Raw genomic sequence first — 19,706 nt, 5'->3', positions numbered from 1 at the left:
AACCTTGCCAAGATAGGTGTTCACTGCAAAGTTTAAGAGGTTATCACAAACTCTTGACCCTCTAAACAGCTCTAAAAAGATTCTTGCATGTTTATAAATAAGTACTTAAATAGTAAAGAATGACACAAATCTATCATCAACACGTATTTACCATGTTTGAAGTCATAATTACTGACACTTTGTACAATGTGGCAGAAAACATGAATCATAAGCTTTGTTAAAAAAGAAAAACTTAAAACCACACTTCCAAAAAAAAGGGACTTTAATAAATAGCTGCAAACCAACTGACATTAAAAACATCAGTAGCTCTTTGAGGCAAAAATGTAGGACAACTAGACACCTGAAGAGCTTTAATACCATTTTGTTTGCTGTACCCACCATTTTCAACTCAACAAACAGGAAGGTAACAAATATAAGTCAGCATGTAAACAGATTAAACATTTATTGGGGTCCTCTTTGTGAAGAATTTCAAACAGATTAATCAGCTCCTTATAGTGACACAAAATGATGGAAAAAATCTGTTTGAAATGTTTAGACAAACTGTATCATTTGATCCCACAAATAGCAGATAACAGAAAAGCGGTACACTTGTTCCTCCCACACACACACTTAAACGTACAGACCTGGAAGTCTGTGGAGGGATTCACACAAATGCTATCAGCTAACCCCCTCCTCCATACACGGGCTCTCCGTGACTCAGTACGTGATGTCAGGTCTCTCTTTTTACATTATCTAACTGATAAGCAAAGGAGGTCTTATTGTGCTTCTAGGATCATCCTGTCCATGTCTTCGTGTCTCTCCATTTCTCCAATGTTTCCATTAGTGGGTTTCTTTAGATTGCTACTGTAGGAACAGTATACTAAAAGCCATGATGACACAGCAGCAGGCCACCCACGGACTCTTCCGCTCACCTGGAGAAATGCAATAGTGCAGTGTTTAGGCTTTGTCAGGAAACATTTCTGCATGCATGTATGAATAACAATATGACAAAGTAAAAAAAAAACTATATGGGGCAGTCATAGGCTTACCTATTCTGGCACACTTCCAAAAAATTCCTAGAAGCCTAAAAAGTAAAGGAATTACAAACATTACAAACAGGAACTCTGATATTAAAAGCTCAAAGACCTGTGATGATATGTGCACATACAGCAACAGAGGTACTCCACAAAACCCAAGCAGCCATCGGATGTCAAGTTCCATGTGAGGAATTTACAACGTAGAGGGAAAAGACGAACAGCAGGACATCTCATATGGATTGAGCACTGAGGCAAATGAGACATTTTCACTTCTTTTGAGAGCTCTGTGTGTCTCTGCATTTAAAGCAAACTTTTTAAACTTTCATTCTCACCAGATGGTGTCAGCATCCCATTGTACAATTTTTTCCTCAAAGTTGTCTCTGTATAACAGTTACATTTTGTACACTTGAAGCTAAGATTTGTTTTTGAGTGTACTGCTATTTTTCTTTATAAAACACATATTTTCTTGGAGATGGTATTCCCCTTAGATTTTGTGCCTTTCCCTACCACACAAGAATTATCTGCGAAATGTGTGGCATCAAATCAACACAAATAATGTCTCATGCCTCAGTCAACAAATCAATCAAGGGGGAAAACTATTAAATCATCCCATATGACATTCTCAGTCTCAAGCGCTTGTCTGAACAGGATGTCCCTCCCTTTTCCAATGCTGTGTGTATGTGAGTGAAACTGTTTCTGGGATTTGCCAGATTTATTAGAAATGAATTACAGAACTTATACAGCCAAGAATAATGTTGATCCTGAAATTATAAAAATCTGCTTTACTTCTGCTACTTTACTGGCCTTAATAAGCAGCTTCTTATTAACCAAGTGTTTTGGACAGACAAGCCTTACTTGATAAAGGAACGACTTTAATATGAGCAAAAATACAGGCGTAAATTACTTGAAGTGCACCATTTCTATTATGAAAACTGACGGCGTCAGAACCTTAAAGGATGTTCACTTATCATTGGTGGTGTGTGTCTATCAACAATTGCCATTGCTCAGTGTGGACAGAGTAAGACGAGGACAGCAATCCCCTTGCGACTAGGAAAAATCTGGAACTGATTGCAAGTAGTTGTGGTATCCAAGTGGTCACCCCACCGACCTTTTGATTCCAAGTCTATTGCAAAGCTCACCTGGTAGGAGGCAACTTGTTTCCAAACAATCGCAGTCTGTAGCAATGAGCAAACTCATCTGTGAAACATCTTTTTGCAATGGGCTGCTTGACTCAATTGGTCGTCTTAGGGTGTTTTCACACCTGCGCTGTTTAGTCTGTTTAAATTGAGCTCAGGTTCATTTTCCCCCTTGGTAAGATTTGTTTGTGCAGTTGTGAAGACAGTAACCGCACTTGGGTGCCATTCAAAACAACCACACCGGAGGAGGAGGAGGTGGTCTCGGTGCATTTCCAAACAAGCACCAGAGCGGTTTGTTTATGGTGCGAGCGTGATCTGACCCCAAACTGGACCAACCACCAGCTGTATGCTGCAAGTTTGAACTAAAAAACATTAGTTTGCAATGCATTCTTTGTATTCTTAATGTGGGGAGGTTTTATATATGTGCAGGTCTGTACGGTCTAGCAACTAGCCAAGAAATCAATGTAAATTCTCAGTTTTCTCACACTGCATCTTCCTCCTATATTTAATTTGTTGCTCCTCTCCTGCCCCAGACACATCTGGCCAATGAATGGACTGAATATTTTCACAGTTTGCACTTCGCCTGGAGTTCTCTTGGACTTTTCTCTGTAAACCAAAACCACGGGGAAAAGCTACAAGTTTACAAACTCATCAACTGATCGGATCAGAGTAAATGAACAATAGTTGTGAAAACGCCCTCAGTTATATATAATAGCATGGTTGCTGATCACCTATGGCAATCTGCAGTTTAATTGCAGACCTGCTGCAACTACATCAGTATTTGTGGAAGAATTTCTGAATTTTTGTTAATGGGTTTCAGGCTAGAATCTGAATCCAAGAAGAAAATGTGAATTTATATGTGTGTAGATCACAGATTTGCAATTTACAACTACAGGGAGTGCAGAATTATTAGGCAAATGAGTATTTTGTCCACATCATCCTCTTCATGCATGTTGTCCTACTCCAAGCTGTATAGGCTCGAAAGCCTACTACCAACTAAGCATATTAGGTGATGTGCATCTCTGTAATGAGAAGGGGTGTGGTCTAATGACATCAACACCCTAGATCAGGTGTGCATAATTATTAGGCAACGTCCTTTCCTTTGGCAAAATGGGTCAAAAGAAGGACTTGACAGGCTCAGAAAAGTCAAAAATAGTGAGATATCTTGCAGAGGGATGCAGCAGTCTCAAAATTGCAAAGCTTCTGAAGCGTGATCATCGAACAATCAAGCGTTTCATTCAAAATAGTCAACAGGGTTGCAAGAAGCGTGTGGAAAAACCAAGGCGCAAAATAACTGCCCATGAACTGAGAAAAGTCAAGCGTGCAGCTGCCAAGATGCCACTTGCCACCAGTTTGGTCATATTTCAGAGCTGCAACATCACTGGAGTGCCCAAAAGCACAAGGTGTGCAATACCCAGAGACATGGCCAAGGTAAGAAAGGCTGAAAGACGACCACCACTGAAAAAGACACACAAGCTGAAACGTCAAGACTGGGCCAAGAAATATCTCAAGACTGGTTTTTCTAAGGTTTTATGGACTGATGAAATGAGAGTGAGTCTTGATGGGCCAGATGGATGGGCCCGTGGCTGGATTGGTAAAGGGCAGAGAGCTCCAGTCAGACTCAGACGCCAGCAAGGTGGAGGTGGAGTACTGGTTTGGGCTGGTATCATCAAAGATGAGCTTGTGGGGCCTTTTCGGGTTGAGGATGGAGTCAAGCTCAACTCCCAGTCCTACTGCCAGTTTCTGGAAGACACCTTCTTCAAGCAGTGGTACAGGAAGAAGTCTGCATCCTTCAAGAAAAACATGATTTTCATGCAGGACAATGCTCCATCACACGCGTCCAAGTACTCCACAGCGTGGCTGGCAAGAAAGGGTATAAAAGAAGAAAAACTAATGACATGGCCACCTTGTTCACCTGATCTGAACCCCATTGAGAACCTGTGGTCCATCATCAAATGTGAGATTTACAAGGAGGGAAAACAGTACACCTCTCTGAACAGTGTCTGGGAGGCTGTGGTTGCTGCTGCACGCAATGTTGATGGTGAACAGATCAAAACACTGACAGAATCCATGGATGGCAGGCTTTTGAGTGTCCTTGCAAAGAAAGGTGGCTATATTGGTCGCTGATTTGTTTTTGTTTTGTTTTTGAATGTCAGAAATGTATATTTGTGAATGTGGAGATGTTATATTGGTTTCACTGGTAAAAAGAAATAATTGAAATGGGTATATATTTGTTTTTTGTTAAGTTGCCTAATAATTATGCACAGTAATAGTCACCTGCACACACAGATATCCTCCTAAAATAGCTAAAACTAAAAACAAACTAAAAACTACTTCCAAAAACATTCAGCTTTGATATTAATGAGTTTTTTGGGTTCATTGAGAACATGGTTGTTGTTCAATAATAACATTATTCCTCAAAAATACAACTTGCCTAATAATTCTGCACTCCCTGTATGTATCACTGTTCATTGCTGTATTATCACAGACACAGCATGTAAATAGGCAACTTGATCTCATTTAATTGCAAGCTGATAGCAGACTGACTCTGATTTCAAAGATAATGAGTTTGCAAATTCATGGCATTTGGTCGCAATAACTGTTGTCTCCAGCCACAATTTTCCTGTTTTTACCAGCAGAAACACTGTAAGTGACTGCTGTGTAGAAATATTTCAGCAAGCACTGATTAAACTTGCAGAATCATTAGATTTGAATTTTCACTCTTCTACACTGCTCCAAGGCTCCACATTTAACTGTTGTCATATGCATGTGAATGTCTCCATCTATTCTGAAAGCATTAGACTGAAATTTACTGTTTTAACCTTACCTTTAATTTCTTGTAAGATGATCTATAATGTTATAGAACCACAATAATATACTTTACATACAGATTACCATTCTGAATTATTACATAGTGAAATGAAGAGTGATCAAGCAATTTGCCATTATTGCTGATAATGAACTTAGAAAAGATGAATGATTTAGTCATTTTGATCATTTATACTGCTCAAAAAGACAAAGATGGGAAGCCAATTAATCATGTCAGTGGTGATTTTTAAGTAGCCCATCTTACCCAGTCTTATTCTTGTCCAGCAGGCTGGGGGCCATTGCTCTGATGTAGGCACAGGTACAGATCAGGAGGAGAATCACAGTTAGCAGTGACTGGAAGTTGAAAATGGCTGACTGCAAGATGAAAGAGAATGATACATTTAGTACAGACATAATACAATATGTCATAACAATTTAAAAAAAGTGAACTCGTGACAGTTTTCTGTAATACTGATCTTCAGCTACGTGCAGAGAAGATAGCTGTTGTGCCAGTTGTTCACTTTGGTGCTGACTGACTGTGCAGAACGCTTTAGAGTTATTATATTGTCAAAAACTCAACTTAAAATCTGTTTTTTTATAATCTCATATTCAGAATTACACAGTGAAAGTGCATATGTAAACTTACTTACAAAATCAACTACGTGCCTAGAAGGTATTATGACCTCCCTCACAATCAATATCTTATACAGTACTCTGATTTGCCAAAATGAAGACCAAAGTCCAAATGGACTCAGTTAGTCCTTATCATCAAAAGGTGCAACACTTAAGATTTTCACTTCAAAACTGTTTTAGACATTAAAAAGATGAATAACAAAACTAGAAACAGACATGCCACTTATGAGAATAATTAACTGTTGCATTAAAACAATAGCTACTACAGTGTTCTACCACATATATAGATCGAACAGTCAGTGAATATACCGAGCCCACAGTCCAACATAAATGGGGAGAAAACAAAATTAGCTCCCCAGAGACTGTATTTTTCTCACACACAACCTGTGAGCCAACCCACTTCTTCTTGCTGATCACACTTTTTGTCAAACATGTTAAAGAATTGGCAGTCAATACATGAAACCTTGTAGACCACACAGACAGTACTTTGGACAGCTGTGGACACCAGGGACACATGAGTGCTCTTATCCTACCATTTTTTTAGTCTGCTTGGAGGGAACATTTACAGTTGGTGCACTTGTAGACATAGTTGAAAAATCCACACTGTCACAACAAATTGAAAGGCACTCAGATGTCTGCACAGATCGTTGCACCGATGTAAGAATTGAAAGACGGTCGAGTTATGAATCAAACTTAGTTTCAGATACTAAGTGATTTTATTTGCTACTGCAAAAGAGCCTTTAGCCTTCTACAGAACAATGTACCTTGGAGATTGGCCTAGATAGATTAGAAAGGTTAACTAGTGGAAGCAATCCTGATTATTTTTCCCTGGAAAAAAAAAAGCAAGGTCGATCAATATTTATGTATTTGTTCATAACTCACCAGCAAACTGCAACTCATGTCCACATCCTAATCTAAGAAACAAGGTGTTTTGGAATTGAATCTGGTTTATTAAACACCCACACAGTAATTATCCAGTAATCTTCACCTTATATATTGCCAGTAATTTTGATCTTTGTATTCAACCATTTGAAAGAACTTTATCTACCACTGAGTTACAAGAGAACAACAGCTCACTCTTTTGTTCAGTTGGTGCTAACCAGCTAGTCCAAGCCTTTCGTATTAGCTAGCTCACAGACCAGATTGGTAGTGCAGCTGCAAGAACCAAGACCGGAATTTGCGTTCATCTGCAGGATGAGAAACTAAATGGAAAAACTGCTGATCATATTGGCCAGTCTTTCGCAATGTGAATGGCAATATTTACCATGTGCACCTCATTTTACAATGCATGTGCACTTATGATCAAATCAAAGGTAAATCTAAAGGAAGGACTTTGTTATTAATTTATAACTGTCTTAATCTTATGGCACGCCAAAGCAACCAAGGGACTCTGCAATAGAGTCTAATCCAACTCCATTGCTCAAGTAGTGAGCATGATGAGTTTACAAGTACATTTAAGAACTAACATAGGATTTAAACAGGGGTATTTAAAGTCTATACCTTAAAATAACTTCGAGATTATGAACTGCTTCTATTGCTGAATTTATAATATCCCTCAATAACTCAAACTGTAATGCTGTTACAGAAAATAAGCATCATTTTACAACGACTTAACTGGTGTCGTACACGTAATGTTTAACTTTTAAAAATGAAATGTTATATAATTAACCACGTTCCCTGTTTCTGTTGGTTCATCATTTCATCATTATTCATCATTTAGGCCCTCTTAATAAACGCTCGTCTTTAAAATTCTACTTTATGGAAACAATTAATTTCACTGGTTACATATTCATTTACGAGTTTTAATTCGAAATACCCACGCATGCAGGCAGTAGTCCATGCTCCTTGTCTAGCTACGTGGCATACGCCTCAAAACACTACGATGCTGGCACTCGTCGTATTTAAAAAATCAGAGATAACTTGACTTTTTTAGCAAACGACTCCCAATGACACATTAGTGCGCGCACTCGATGAAATAAAAGTTTAATAGCATGAACGGAAACGTGACATTGTGGCTAGATTTGCTAAACTTTTAGCCTAACTCAGCTAACCACTATTAGCTCGGTAGTTTAACATTTACTGTATGTTCTACAAGCACAAGCTGCCATCACAGTTTATCACTGATACAGGTCATATCTCCAATACGTGCGATAAATAACGCTTAAACGTCGCTGCAAAAGATCAAAAAGATCTGCTTTATCAAAACAAACTTACCATTTTTGTAAATGGGAATCAAAGCCACATCACACTTCCGCCTCCCTGGAACTTACGTAACGAAAGCGAAGCACGGTTTGCGTGACGTAAGGACGCACTGCGCTGTCGCTGATTGGCTCAAAGCACAAGAGTTGAAGGTTGAAACTACTGTCGAAGCTGTCAAGAGTGAGTGCTTCAATGATATCAGTTTCATAAAATAATTGCTTCATTTTCACATCGCAGTTGTTGGTCCACATAGTGCTAAGTTTTCGAAGAAGAATTTGTACTTCATTTGTAAGAACTAGAGGAAAATTCGAGTCGTCTATAACACGCTAATGACTCGGCGCCTTGCCATAGCGCCTATGCCACTGTGCTTTGTTCTATAATAATGCACACATAAAGTTATTTGAAGTCTAAGACGTCGGCACCTGCAGAGCCAGCTCGTTGCTAATGATAAAATCTATTCTGAACATATAAAGGAAAAATAGAAATGAACATTATTATACAATATTTAGATATTATACCCTCAAACTTGAGTACTAGCTTGAAAATACTTGAGAGTTGTTCAAGTCTGTAGACAGTAGTGTAGACTGTCTACAGACAAATGTGTTAAAACTATACTTTGCTAATTGGTATCATTCGTGGTGTGCTTGTCTTTGTTTTTAAAGTTTAATGTGCAAAAAATTACATTATATAGCTCATATTTCTCTCTTGGTGATGTAAGAGAGAAATTTTTGTGGTCCACTTTTCTCTCAAAGTTTTCACAATGATGTTCCCTCCCTCTCTAACCAGCCATGGCAGCATCTTAATTGCATTCAAACAGTGTTTCATAAATTTCCCCCCAGACATTTCCCTCCTCAGCACTCCTAGAAATTAGAAGAATAAATTTGTTTGCTCATTGTCTTAGACTGCTAATTATTTAGCTGTCTAAGACAATGTCTGCCTTCAGATGTGTTCCTAAGACAAAGAGATGGGCCGGGCTTACATGTAGGCTTACATTCCTCTTAATGTGGTCAAATTTATTTTCTTTTATATAGTTTACAGTGATCCATTTTGGCTACAGTACAATACATGCACATTTGATTACTGAAGTTAAATCAAGACTTGGTGTGGCCTTCTGTTTGTGAGATCTAAAATCAGGCCATATTTACATTTGCAAGAGTGAAACAGTCCTCAAGCTTTATTTTTTTAAAGATGTTTTTGACTTTTGGTTATTTTGAAACGGGATACTGGAAGTGTTACAGCAAGCTGACATCAGCGTGCTTGATGTCTGCTCCGACCTGATCCGGCTAATTTCACCAGAATACAAAGTACCTTTCTTTTGCAAACCACTTGTGTTGAGGTTTCTGTTATAAAACAAGTGGTTTACTGTAATAGTACTTATTTTTTCTGTAACCATATTATTAAGTTAGCAGAAAATGAACAAAAGAAAATTTGAAAAACTCCACTGCACTCGTTTTCTGTGATAATGGAGGCTGGCTTGCTTTGAACATATAATGTCTGCTTGCAGTAGTGGTTTCTGTTATGAAGAATCTGTCATGCCTTCATTATTCTTCCCATGGTTTTAGTGTCATCAAAACCAGCAGTAGGAGCACAGTTCTTAGTCCAGGTTCTTTCAAGTGAGTATGTTCACTTGAAAGAGAAGTAAATGCATTAACATACATTATGGCCCTAGTTACTATTCTTTAGTGGATCTGTGATTTTTTAGTTTCTTCTGTCTCTTCATTTTATCTTGAAGTGGCTGATTGATGTAGAGATCAGGGCTCCATTGGGACCATACTTTTTGTTGCAGGACTTTTTTTAAATTCTTGTTAGTGAAGAAATAGTTGTTCTTTATGATTCTTTGGGGTTTAGGGTTATTTTCACAGTGCAAAATGAATTAGAGATCAGTAGAGTTTGGGCTATTGGTATAGGAAAACTATTGTACAGTACTGAATATAAGTGGTACTTACCGGACACACTGCCATACGATATTTTCCCAATACTTCACTCACGATATACTATTGCGATTTTTAACATTTTGCAATATGCAGTATTATAATAACATATATTGCAATCCCCTTTTTAAAACTGCTAATTATGTACTCATCTGTTTTATCTCATAAGATAAAGTTATTAGTTCAGTTATTTTTCAGCTGCAAAATGAGACACTGTCACTGCCATAAGACAGAGGCAGTCTGCTATCAGTCTGCGGTCGAATGGAGTCAAGTTGGCAATTGCATGCAATGTGTTTCTGATAATACAGCAACTAGCTGCGATAAGTTGTCAAAAATCACAAATCTGTTGCTGTCGATATAGACAGAAATTTGCATTTAGCTATTACATTTGCACTCAGTAACCTTCCTGTGTTACAGGAATATAACCAGAATACAACCAGCTGGCAGCCAGTTGAGTTGAGTCCCCTTGAGTTGTGCTTTCTGACAAAAACTCATTCAAACTTATGGCAGTCTGTCTGCATTTATAAATTAGACAGCAATAATTTGCAAACCTTCAACAATCTCTCTGAGAGTGATTGCAGTCTGTCCAAGTCAGACTACGACTGCAGGTTTCCCTCCTATCAGGCAATAGGAGTACTGTAGGTACTCATTATTTTGTGACCAATCTCAGCTTGTTTTCCTACCCAGTGGTGAAAAGAAAGTTTTCCATCTATAATCTATAATAAAGTTCAGAATACATTTCTGCATGTAAGTGAAGGCGTGTCATGTTGTGCAACATGTCCTACTTTTTTGTTGTTTCCCATTACCACTGCATCACATTTTCCCCTTCAGACAGCAATAATATATGTTCGAAGCATCTTGGTAAATTACAGTACTTTTTAAAACCCTGGTTCTAATGCAGAGGCATCTATCAGCTAGCTTATGGGGACATTTCACAAAGTCTGCCTCTGACATGATCAGGGTGTAGCCCAGTTCAGACAGATGTTTTAGCTTTAAGGCCGTGATTTACTATAGTAAATATTATATTTTCTGTAACTGTGCCCAGTGGCTGAAGCCAATACCTGGAAAGAATAACGAACAAAAGGCCCCAGCCCCACTTACTGTTGTTTAGGGCAGCATTGCTTTAATCCATAACTGGTCATAAAAGCAGTGGATTTGCCAAAGAGTTGTCCTTTTCGTCTTGAGCCTATTGTGTTGGAGAAAACAGGAGGAGAAGTCCAGTGAAAGTACAGTGAGAGGATGGGTCTAATTGTCAAGGCTCACAAGGGAGAGAGTCAGCTATCTTGGCTTTTTCTTTACTCCTTATGAACTCCTTGTTTAAGGCACAAGATGCATAATTACAGGCCCTCTTTGTGACTCATTGGCCTGGTACTTCCTCTAAACAGAATTAAGTCTTGCTGTTTGCGAATGAGGCAATCCAGAAGAAGTGACAATGAAAAGGTTGAGCAAAAAATTACAGAAGGAGTAGAAAAAGAACGTAAAAGCTATGTGTCGAATCTCTAGGGTAGTTTTAGTTGATGATTTAAGCAATTCAGATGATTGCCTCTGCTGGCTGTGTTACTGAACAGATGCTAACAGTGAGAAATCAGTATTGGCTTTGATGATTCTGAGTATCTCTCCATTCCTCACAGGCAGTGCTGTTTATTTAATTGAAGTCCTTCTGTCATTACCACAGGGTCACCGTCCCTGAACAACAGATGTTACAGTAACTAATGAGTAGCCGGGCTCACTTTATGAGGTTAAAGTTGATGCCTTCAGCTCCCTAGTCTTGGTTGGCCCCTTTGCCTAACCACACCCCTTCGTAAGGCACAAAGGGTCAACTTTAATCTTTTTGCACAGTTCTTTGTGCATGCATGTGTTTGTGTGTGTGAATAGGGTGTGTGCGTACCCCCTGCGCAGAGCATGTCTCATTTTGAATAACCTTGACCACCTGCTCTGTCAGCATATGTGGTGGGGGATACATGTCACATCATAACTAAAAGCACAATGTCCAAAGGCACTCATTTTCATTTTTTCAGACATGTTCAGCTTGGCTAACTGCCAATTAAGCTGTCTTGCTTTTTCCTCCGTCTCCACTCACTTTGCCCTGTATTTAAGCAGGGAAACTGTCCAGCTCACCTCTCACTCGATGTGGAAGCAGTAATCATATGTTCTGACCTAGATATGCATAATCAAGTAAAAGTTTACTAGCAATCAAAGACACCCCCACCCCCTTTTTTGAGTTAATTACGTTAAAGTTATTGTAATCGTTAGACCAACTTTTTCACAACTAATAACAGGCTGTTTCTGGCATTAGTAGGATAGTTTAAGCTCCCATTAAGAAATACAGAACTGTGTAAAAGCATCCCTTATTTCATATTGTGCTTAAAAAGTGGGAAATGGATGTAGTGATTTATTGAAACATTAGCAAACATGTATGAATTACAGCGTAAAAAGCAAAAACAACTATAACAAGCTTAAAAGTAACTCTGGTACGACCAACGACCAACTTATCTGCATCCATAATTACATTCATTTTGTCAAGATCTCCAACACTACTGGCTGAAACGACCCAAACCGTGAAAGAGTCTAGACTGTGTTTTACTGATGGATACTGACACTCACTGCTGTACCTCTTTCCTGATCTCCTTCGTACAAACTGATGATGATTTGAACCAAAATTTGCATCATTGTTTAAAAGACCTTTTGCCACTGATTTTCAGTCCAGTTCTTGTGTAATTTGGCATATCTCAGCATTTTCTCACTGTTTCCCTTCCTTAAGTATAACTTCTTGAAAGCTGTCCTTGAGACTTGGGGCCGTTTCAATAGTAGATGAATCAAGTGAAGGGTCAGATGCATCTCTTTGCTGATTTTTTCCCCCTATTTTTTATGGACATGACTTTCAGATACAGTTTTTTTCCTGTATAGCTCTTTGGGAATCACTTTTTTTTCTGGTATAAAAAATATTATTTTATGCCTGTCGTCTTTGACATTTTCTGTAAATTCATCTAAATAAGTGCGGATGTATTATGAGTTTTGCAACAGATTACGAGTACCAAAATGCCCAAACATGCAATTTAAAATCACTTCTTTCCTAACTTGCATATTATGTGTAGAGTTGGCATATAAAGACTGGACTGAAAATGAGTGAAAAAGCAGCCAATGTCAAACAAAAATAAAAAATAACTTTGAAAGATCTTCTGAAAGCCTGGAGAACTACTGCTCAAGATCACTTTGAAAATGTGAGTCTGGGTCCTTGGAAGCAAAATGTAAAAAAATGAGGGCTGGCTGGATGCATTTGCACGCTACTGTATAAATTTGATAATGTACTAATTGTATAAAACCAGTGAAACAACTGGTTTGTTTCAGTAATATTCCTCTATTTATCTTTAACAGCATGTAATTACTTTCCTGGTGGTTTCAAGGCAGACACAAAAACCTGCCAAAACATGTTAATCTCCGTGTGGTCCCACTGACTCAGAGAGACCCCCACTGAAGGCATACACAGGAATGTTTTTTTATTACCAAATCCAAGCAGTGAAACAATGAACCACATTGATGCAAAGGGAAGATTAACACAATCTTACACCACGAAAACAGATTGATTAGAGCACTGTCTTCGAAGGAGGTCTTAGGACTCAAAACTAACAAACCTACAAAATGTTATAAACACTCATAGGAATTGTTGCCGGAAAATTGCATTTTAATTTCTTCTTGTTTAGAGTGTCTGAATTTCTGTTTTTGGTGTTCTGCAGGTCTCGGATATGTGAGAAACATGAGCGGTACAGTTTGTCAAATTAGACTAAGTGATGATCCAGATACTCCGTACTTCCTGCGAGTGGACTGGGCCATAGACCTGGGTGCTGGTTTCACATTAGCTCTTACAAATGGCAGCTCAGCATGGATTGGAGAAGGTAAATATTTGAGATGTAAGAAGAATAGTTTAGAATAGATGAAAATTACCTTAAATTTAGGCTTAAGTGTAATAGAAAGACTTTCATTTTTTTCTAATTACCTAGTCTGAGTGGTTAGCAGGGCTGCTATTCATCAGGCAACCATTAATCCAAGCTGTCTAGGCACCTGGCCGACCCCCTTATCATATTATCATAGTGTTATAACTGTTGGTCTTTTAACAAGAGGGACAGACGTGACCTCGTTTCATCATCCTTCTTCACTCCTACGCTGCAGCTTACAGGTGTATAAAGCAGATTAAAATCTACAAGGCTTGTCTTTGTATATAGTAAGCCACTAGTGAGTGTCTGTGTGTGCCTGTGTGTTTCTGTACATGAATGCCCATACTCTGGAAGGACATCTGGAACATAACTGCTCTCTAGTTTTCCATTGCTGTCCATCTGGAGAGATGACAGGTGGAGATGAGTTTGTGACAGCTACGTGCAGGCTTGTAGCTCGTCAGTATTTCTCTGTTTCATGTGCTAATTGGGACTTTCAAGCCAACGTTAGCAGCTGTGCAGCAGCTGATGACAGTCCCCTTGGTTTCTCTGCATGCTTCCTTTCAAATCCGCTTTCACGTGCATTCATGGGTTACTACATAATAAATGTTTACACTTCTTGTTCTGTAATCTGCTCCTTCCCCTCTATCCAGTTTCTGTCAGGTGTACAGCTTTGAAAAAAAATTTTAAATATGAGAAAAATGCCTTTTAAAAGACAATAAGATGTTTGAGCAATGCTTTTTTTTTTTGTCAGTTTCAGAGGATGATATGACAAGGGAAGCCAATGACATAGGAGTCCCAAGAGAGAGATATGTTGAGGATCTTCTTCAAGCCCTAACAAAAAGTGGAGGAGGAAGAAGCGAAGACAAGGAGATGTATACCTTTGGCCTCTCTCCTGATCGCCGTTATCTCTTGTATGAGAAGACTTGTAATGATATTTCGGTAAGCAAAGGTTTTGTGTGGATTTGTACAGTGTTTGCTACAATAATCATTCATTATGTTTAGCATTTTATGGTGCAAAGTGCTAAGCATAGAAAATGAGTACGTAACCAGGTTAGAGATAAATCAGGATAAGGTTTTTGTAAAAAGTATGTATTAAAATGAATCTTGAGTCACCGATAAACTAATAAGAATTTAGTGGTCAAGGTTGCAGTGACCTTTACAAAACCTGTTTCTGGCAGTATTGAAGACAATAATGTAAACTGCAAGTTGACTAGTTTGCAGATGGTTACAGTAAACACTCAAGCAATGTCAAGCAATATGGACAATAGGTTTTTGAAAAGACAGCTGATGCTTTGGATGTTACATAAGAGAAGGTTCCTAGCCTGTCTTTACATTAGCCCTTGGGTCTTGCCTTACATAAATGATAGGTTTTAAAAGATGAATGCTAAAACTCACAGAAAGCTTTTTCAAGGTTGTGTCTCCACCTATTAAGAGACTAATGATGAAGCAGCCGGATTTTTGGCAAATAGAAAAGACAGACATGGGAGGAATGAACAGGATATTTGTTGGCTAAGAACCAAAGAGCATACCCTCATCCTTAAATATAAGCTTCTGTGGAATTGAAAAACTTTTTGCAACCACAGGAAACACCCCCTGGTGGCCGATCACATGCATGCTGGTTTGTTTAAGACCTTTCGATGTTGGCTTCACTTTTTAAAGACACAAAAGCTATATCCATCTTTTACATTGACTATGGTCTGGAAATCTTGGAATCAATATATCTTTCATAGTGAGGCAGGAACTAATTGCTTAACTTGAGCAAGTGCTGCACTAAACTACCCTTCGTTCTGTGAAAGCAAGTAAAAAGAGAGTTTGTTTTGAATGACGGTTGATGAGATGTCAGTCTTTTATGTAGTCCTCCTGACACGGGGATAAATATTTTAATGCAGGGTTGTTTTCAGCGTAAATGTCCTTAACAAATGAAGAGAAAATGCTGCTGTTTCATGCATTGAATGGATGTGGCACAAGTGTAAAAAGTGCAGCAGTTGTAATTTTCCTTGCCTGTAGCTTTGAAGCACAGGCCTCAGTGATGGGGCTCAACGATAGACCCCAATCTTATGGAGTAAAACACGATGTATTATCAGTACTCCATCTTCCACAGCACCATGGACTCCCCTCTTGTCACTGTTCCCTGAGGACATCTAACAACACACAACAAAATCGAAAGGAAGTTTTCTTGATTTTCCTTTTTTTCTTTCTTTTTGGTTTTTACAAGGGACCGTTGAAAAGATAAGGTTTATAGTTTCCCCACATTAAAGGAGAATCAGAAAGGCTTGGTGGCCTTCAGGCTACAGACAGGAAGTACTCAGTGCAGTTTGTTACCAGTCATCCAAAGGTAGTGTTATTAGTTAGTGGTGTAATGGCTGTAGCTGGAAAACGAGAAAAAGGCTTCTCACTAAAGGTTTGTTACAAGGAAAGATAATTATGGCTCACACTGTTGCAATGTTAAATTTATGCAACAGTCACTGACAAATACTGAAAAAGTTTAGAAACACATGTTGTATGCTTTGCTCAGGCAGGCAGGAATGACACGCTCGATGAAGCGCAGGCCATGGCGGTTGATTTTGATGTTATTTTTTTCAAACTGTGAGATTCTGCCTCTGAGGAGGTTACTTTGGGATCTTGTAATGCTGTGCTGGCAGATGAAGAACCCCAGGAGGTTAGGAACACTGTAGTAACCATAAAACCCAGATTTATGGAGAGGGCCATCCTCATCCAGCCATTTTAAAAGACAGTTGATTAGACCCCTTTTCTCTCTTCAGATCCTCTTGGCTTTCTTTATCTCTATTATTGTGGGCAACAAGGCCATTTGCATGCATGTGTCCATGTCCAAACATGTACAGACATACTGTTGGTTAAAAAAAAAGGCTCTGAGGCCATCAGCCTTTGCGTACCACACTTGACAAAGCTGTTGAGCAAGTGGTTGCTCATTCAGACACAGAAATACACATGTAGCTCAGTTTTAAAATCAAAAACCAAAACATAATTAACAATGTCTTGCTTATTATTATTGTGGATGTAGTAAGGATACTAGGTCCTACAATAACCTTTCACCTCTTCAAGAAACTTAAAGAAGTCAAGTCGCTTTTCTTTACCATGACCTGGATGACTGAGAACATCCTACAGTACATTACTGATGTTAACAGTAATTTACACATACTTTAAGATGCCTCGATTATTGTAACACCTTATGCTCTCCATTAAAAATGCCTCATTACACTTCATTAAGTCACCAGCTGTTTTCAAACGTGATCTTTTGGGTAAATCAGTTCGGGACGTTGTTTAGAGATGGAGGTGAGGGAGCTGCTGTGTATGATCTACATCAGACATTTGCGTTCCTACATGTACCTGCGTCTGTAGAGAAAAATTCAGTGCTGGATTCCAGGTGTGAAAATGGCTACTGGAATTAATTCATGCAGGATTCTTGCAGGACCACAGAAAATGATTGGCAGTTGCCTAAAATTGCGCAGTCCTCTGTATACTTAAAAAAAAAAAAATCAATTCTCCATGGTTGCAGTTATCTTCACGATGTGCAGAAGAAAACCCATCATGACCAAATTTTATATAACGTGCAAATTCACATTTTATTCTTACGCCTTCTATTCATAGTATTTTTTCCTAATTTGCCTTCGTACTGCCCCCATTATTTATATGTCAGAGGTTAAAAAGTTTAACATATTTCTCGCGGCTAATTTGAGGGTGCAAGTTTCCTTTAGAAAGAGAAGAAAAGAAGGTGGAGACTCAACAGGTGGTAGATTTGACATGACGTTAATATTTTATGATTATGACCTCAGACGATGTAATGATGAATACAGTCGGCTGTTTCATGTTAAACTACAGCTAAGCAGGTGTTTTACACACATAAATTAGACATAATCTCCTCCTTAATGTCTGTTTAAGTACACATCTGTCAAAAATCCAGCACTGAACTCTAACTTAAGTCTTCTGCAAATGTGTTAAATCCACAAACCTAAGATTTTGGATAGGTCACTTGTTAATTTACTGTCATCTAAGAGTGTGATTTTTGTTTTTACAATTTTAGTGTATTTTATACCTGCCTGAGTCAGCTGCATTTCTGTGCTACAGTAAGTTGTTTCCATTTTTATTAGATTGATCTCTTCATAGCCTCTATTTTATATCATAAGAAACTACCTTTTTTAACAACTTCATTTAAAAGTTCTCCACGCAAAGACATTTTCTCACGCTAAGCTTGTACATGCAGTGAACGTTTACAAATAGGAGTGTGTGTTACATGTACTAGTAGTAGTGGTAGTGTAGTAGTTTTTAATTCAATTCCATTTCAAGAGACAGGATAGAATATACACTGTGGAAGAGAGCCAGAGATTAATAATAACTAATGGTTAAATGCAAAATGGTGCATAAACACGTAGTGAACGAAAAGAGGTGTGTGAAGAAGAAGCGCTCAGTCTATCATGGGAAGTCCCCAGCAAGCTGCACCACGACTAAGGGAGAATTCAGGGTCACTTGATCCAGCCCTAACCACATGCTTTATCAAAAAGGAAAATTTGAAACCTAATCTTGAAGTAGAGAGGCTTCTTGAAGGAAATGCAAAGCTCTTCTTTGGATGTTGGCTGCCTTTTTCTCTGTTCTCTGCCGAAATGATGTCACACTGATTCAATAATCTTGAGGTCCAGGCTCTGGGGAGGCCAATCAATTACTGATGGTCCTCCACTGTGGCAGTGTGTTTGGGATCATTCTCATGCTGGAAAAATGAAGCTGTTGCTAATCAGGTGGTTTACAAATGTTATTGCGCAGTGAATCAAAATCTCACAGTATTTTTCAGTGTTCCTCGACACCACTGCACTGGCTGAAATGTTGCCCCAAACCACGACAGAGCCTCCAACATGTTTTACAGATCGCTGTGGGCACTCACTGTTGTACCTCTCTCATGATCTCCTCTTTATATATTGGTGTTTTGGCAATTGGTAAATGCATCTTTCAGGCCCTGTGTCAGATCTCCACTGGATATTTTTTAAAATGATTCTTAAGGACATAAATTTCCAATACTTCTAATCTAGTCTAGATAGTTTTTTAGGCCTGCTGCTTCTTCTTCAGATATAGCTGTAAGCTTCTCAATGACAAAAGATACATAATAATAAAAAAAATGCTAAAAATCTTTGAACATAAAGCCAAGGACAACTTAAGTCAAGCACACAAACAGCTGTGTAAAAATTGCTAATGAATGGCTGATTAACTATGGAAGAATTACTATGGTTAACTTATCCGGTTGTTCAGTGATGACGCGACGAATCCTACTTCCGGGTCTAAAGTAGTCTGCGTTTAATATGGCTTTTGTGTTGTTAACATGTTTAATGTTATATATTTTCTTCTATTTGATCTCAAAAAGCTCCTAAAACAGTCAGTGATCACTGTTGACCTCCGTCGGCTTTTATTACCGCTAATCATTTATTTAAGCTCAGTTTTTAAAACCTTGGGATGTAACTACAGCCCAGCCCATGCAGCAGTATATGAATGACTAACCTCGTATTGTGGATGGATCAGTTGTTCTCCTGACTGAAGTTTGGTCCTTTTACAGCATCCTGCCATGCGATTACATTTGTTCCTGACCACCGAGAACACTCACGGTAACTTTTATCGAGTGGGAAAAAAGTTAGCTTGTTTATATTATGCTAACGTAGCTGTGTCGCTAGCGGTCCCGTAGCACATCATTATATACCAGCTAGCCCAACTTCAGTAACCCTACAAACGTCACTGCTGTTTAGTTTTCTGTCTTCATTTATGCTGGAAGTGATAGCAGAGCTGTACGTTTTAATTTGTTTCCAAAACCCCGCAGTCAGGACATGCTATATTGTATTTAGATAGAAGCTAGCGAGCTAACTCCCTGCTAACTTCTAACTCCGTTAAATGTCATAAATTCCGTTTTCATGGATGCCTGGATGCTAAACTCAATTGTTACACCTGGTAGAGCAGAACGCTGATCATTTTATTAAAGATGAAAGACTTTAGACAGTTTTTCAACTCTCAGTAATGCCATAGTGATCGTTTGATATATGGACCTGCAGCGGAGTT

The 19,706-nt window shown here is 38.6% G+C and overlaps 2 protein-coding genes across 3 annotated transcripts in view; one reads left to right on the top strand and one right to left on the bottom strand.

Moving 5' to 3' along the window:
- Positions 1-244: 244 nt before the first annotated feature.
- Positions 245-7,915, bottom strand: tmem167a (transmembrane protein 167A). The gene is made up of 4 exons (XM_085425315.1): positions 7,808-7,915; positions 5,226-5,335; positions 1,029-1,063; positions 245-911 (listed from the first exon to the last, which is right to left on the bottom strand). Exons 1-4 carry the CDS (start codon positions 7,808-7,810, stop codon positions 841-843), a joined length of 219 nt encoding a protein of 72 aa, XP_085281441.1. The 5' UTR covers positions 7,811-7,915; the 3' UTR covers positions 245-840.
- The window catches only part of LOC146657314 (DNA repair protein XRCC4-like), a 26,393-nt gene continuing 14,601 nt past the window's right edge, over positions 7,915-19,706 (top strand). For both annotated transcript variants that reach the window (XR_014914054.1, XM_085425314.1), the window contains exons 1-3: positions 7,915-7,972; positions 13,458-13,616; positions 14,407-14,594. Coding sequence is in view for 1 of the 2 variants with exons in the window: in XM_085425314.1 (XP_085281440.1) it covers positions 13,478-13,616; positions 14,407-14,594 (327 nt within the window). In the remaining variant the exon portion in view is untranslated. The remainder of the gene's footprint in view (positions 7,973-13,457; positions 13,617-14,406; positions 14,595-19,706) is intronic.

Source organism: Rhamphochromis longiceps, linkage group LG12, assembly GCF_057381845.1.
Source record: "Rhamphochromis longiceps isolate RC_006_pf linkage group LG12, R_longiceps_female_GT1.1, whole genome shotgun sequence".
NCBI lineage: Eukaryota > Metazoa > Chordata > Actinopteri > Cichliformes > Cichlidae > Rhamphochromis > Rhamphochromis longiceps.
This window is presented reverse-complemented; position numbering and strand designations above follow the sequence as displayed.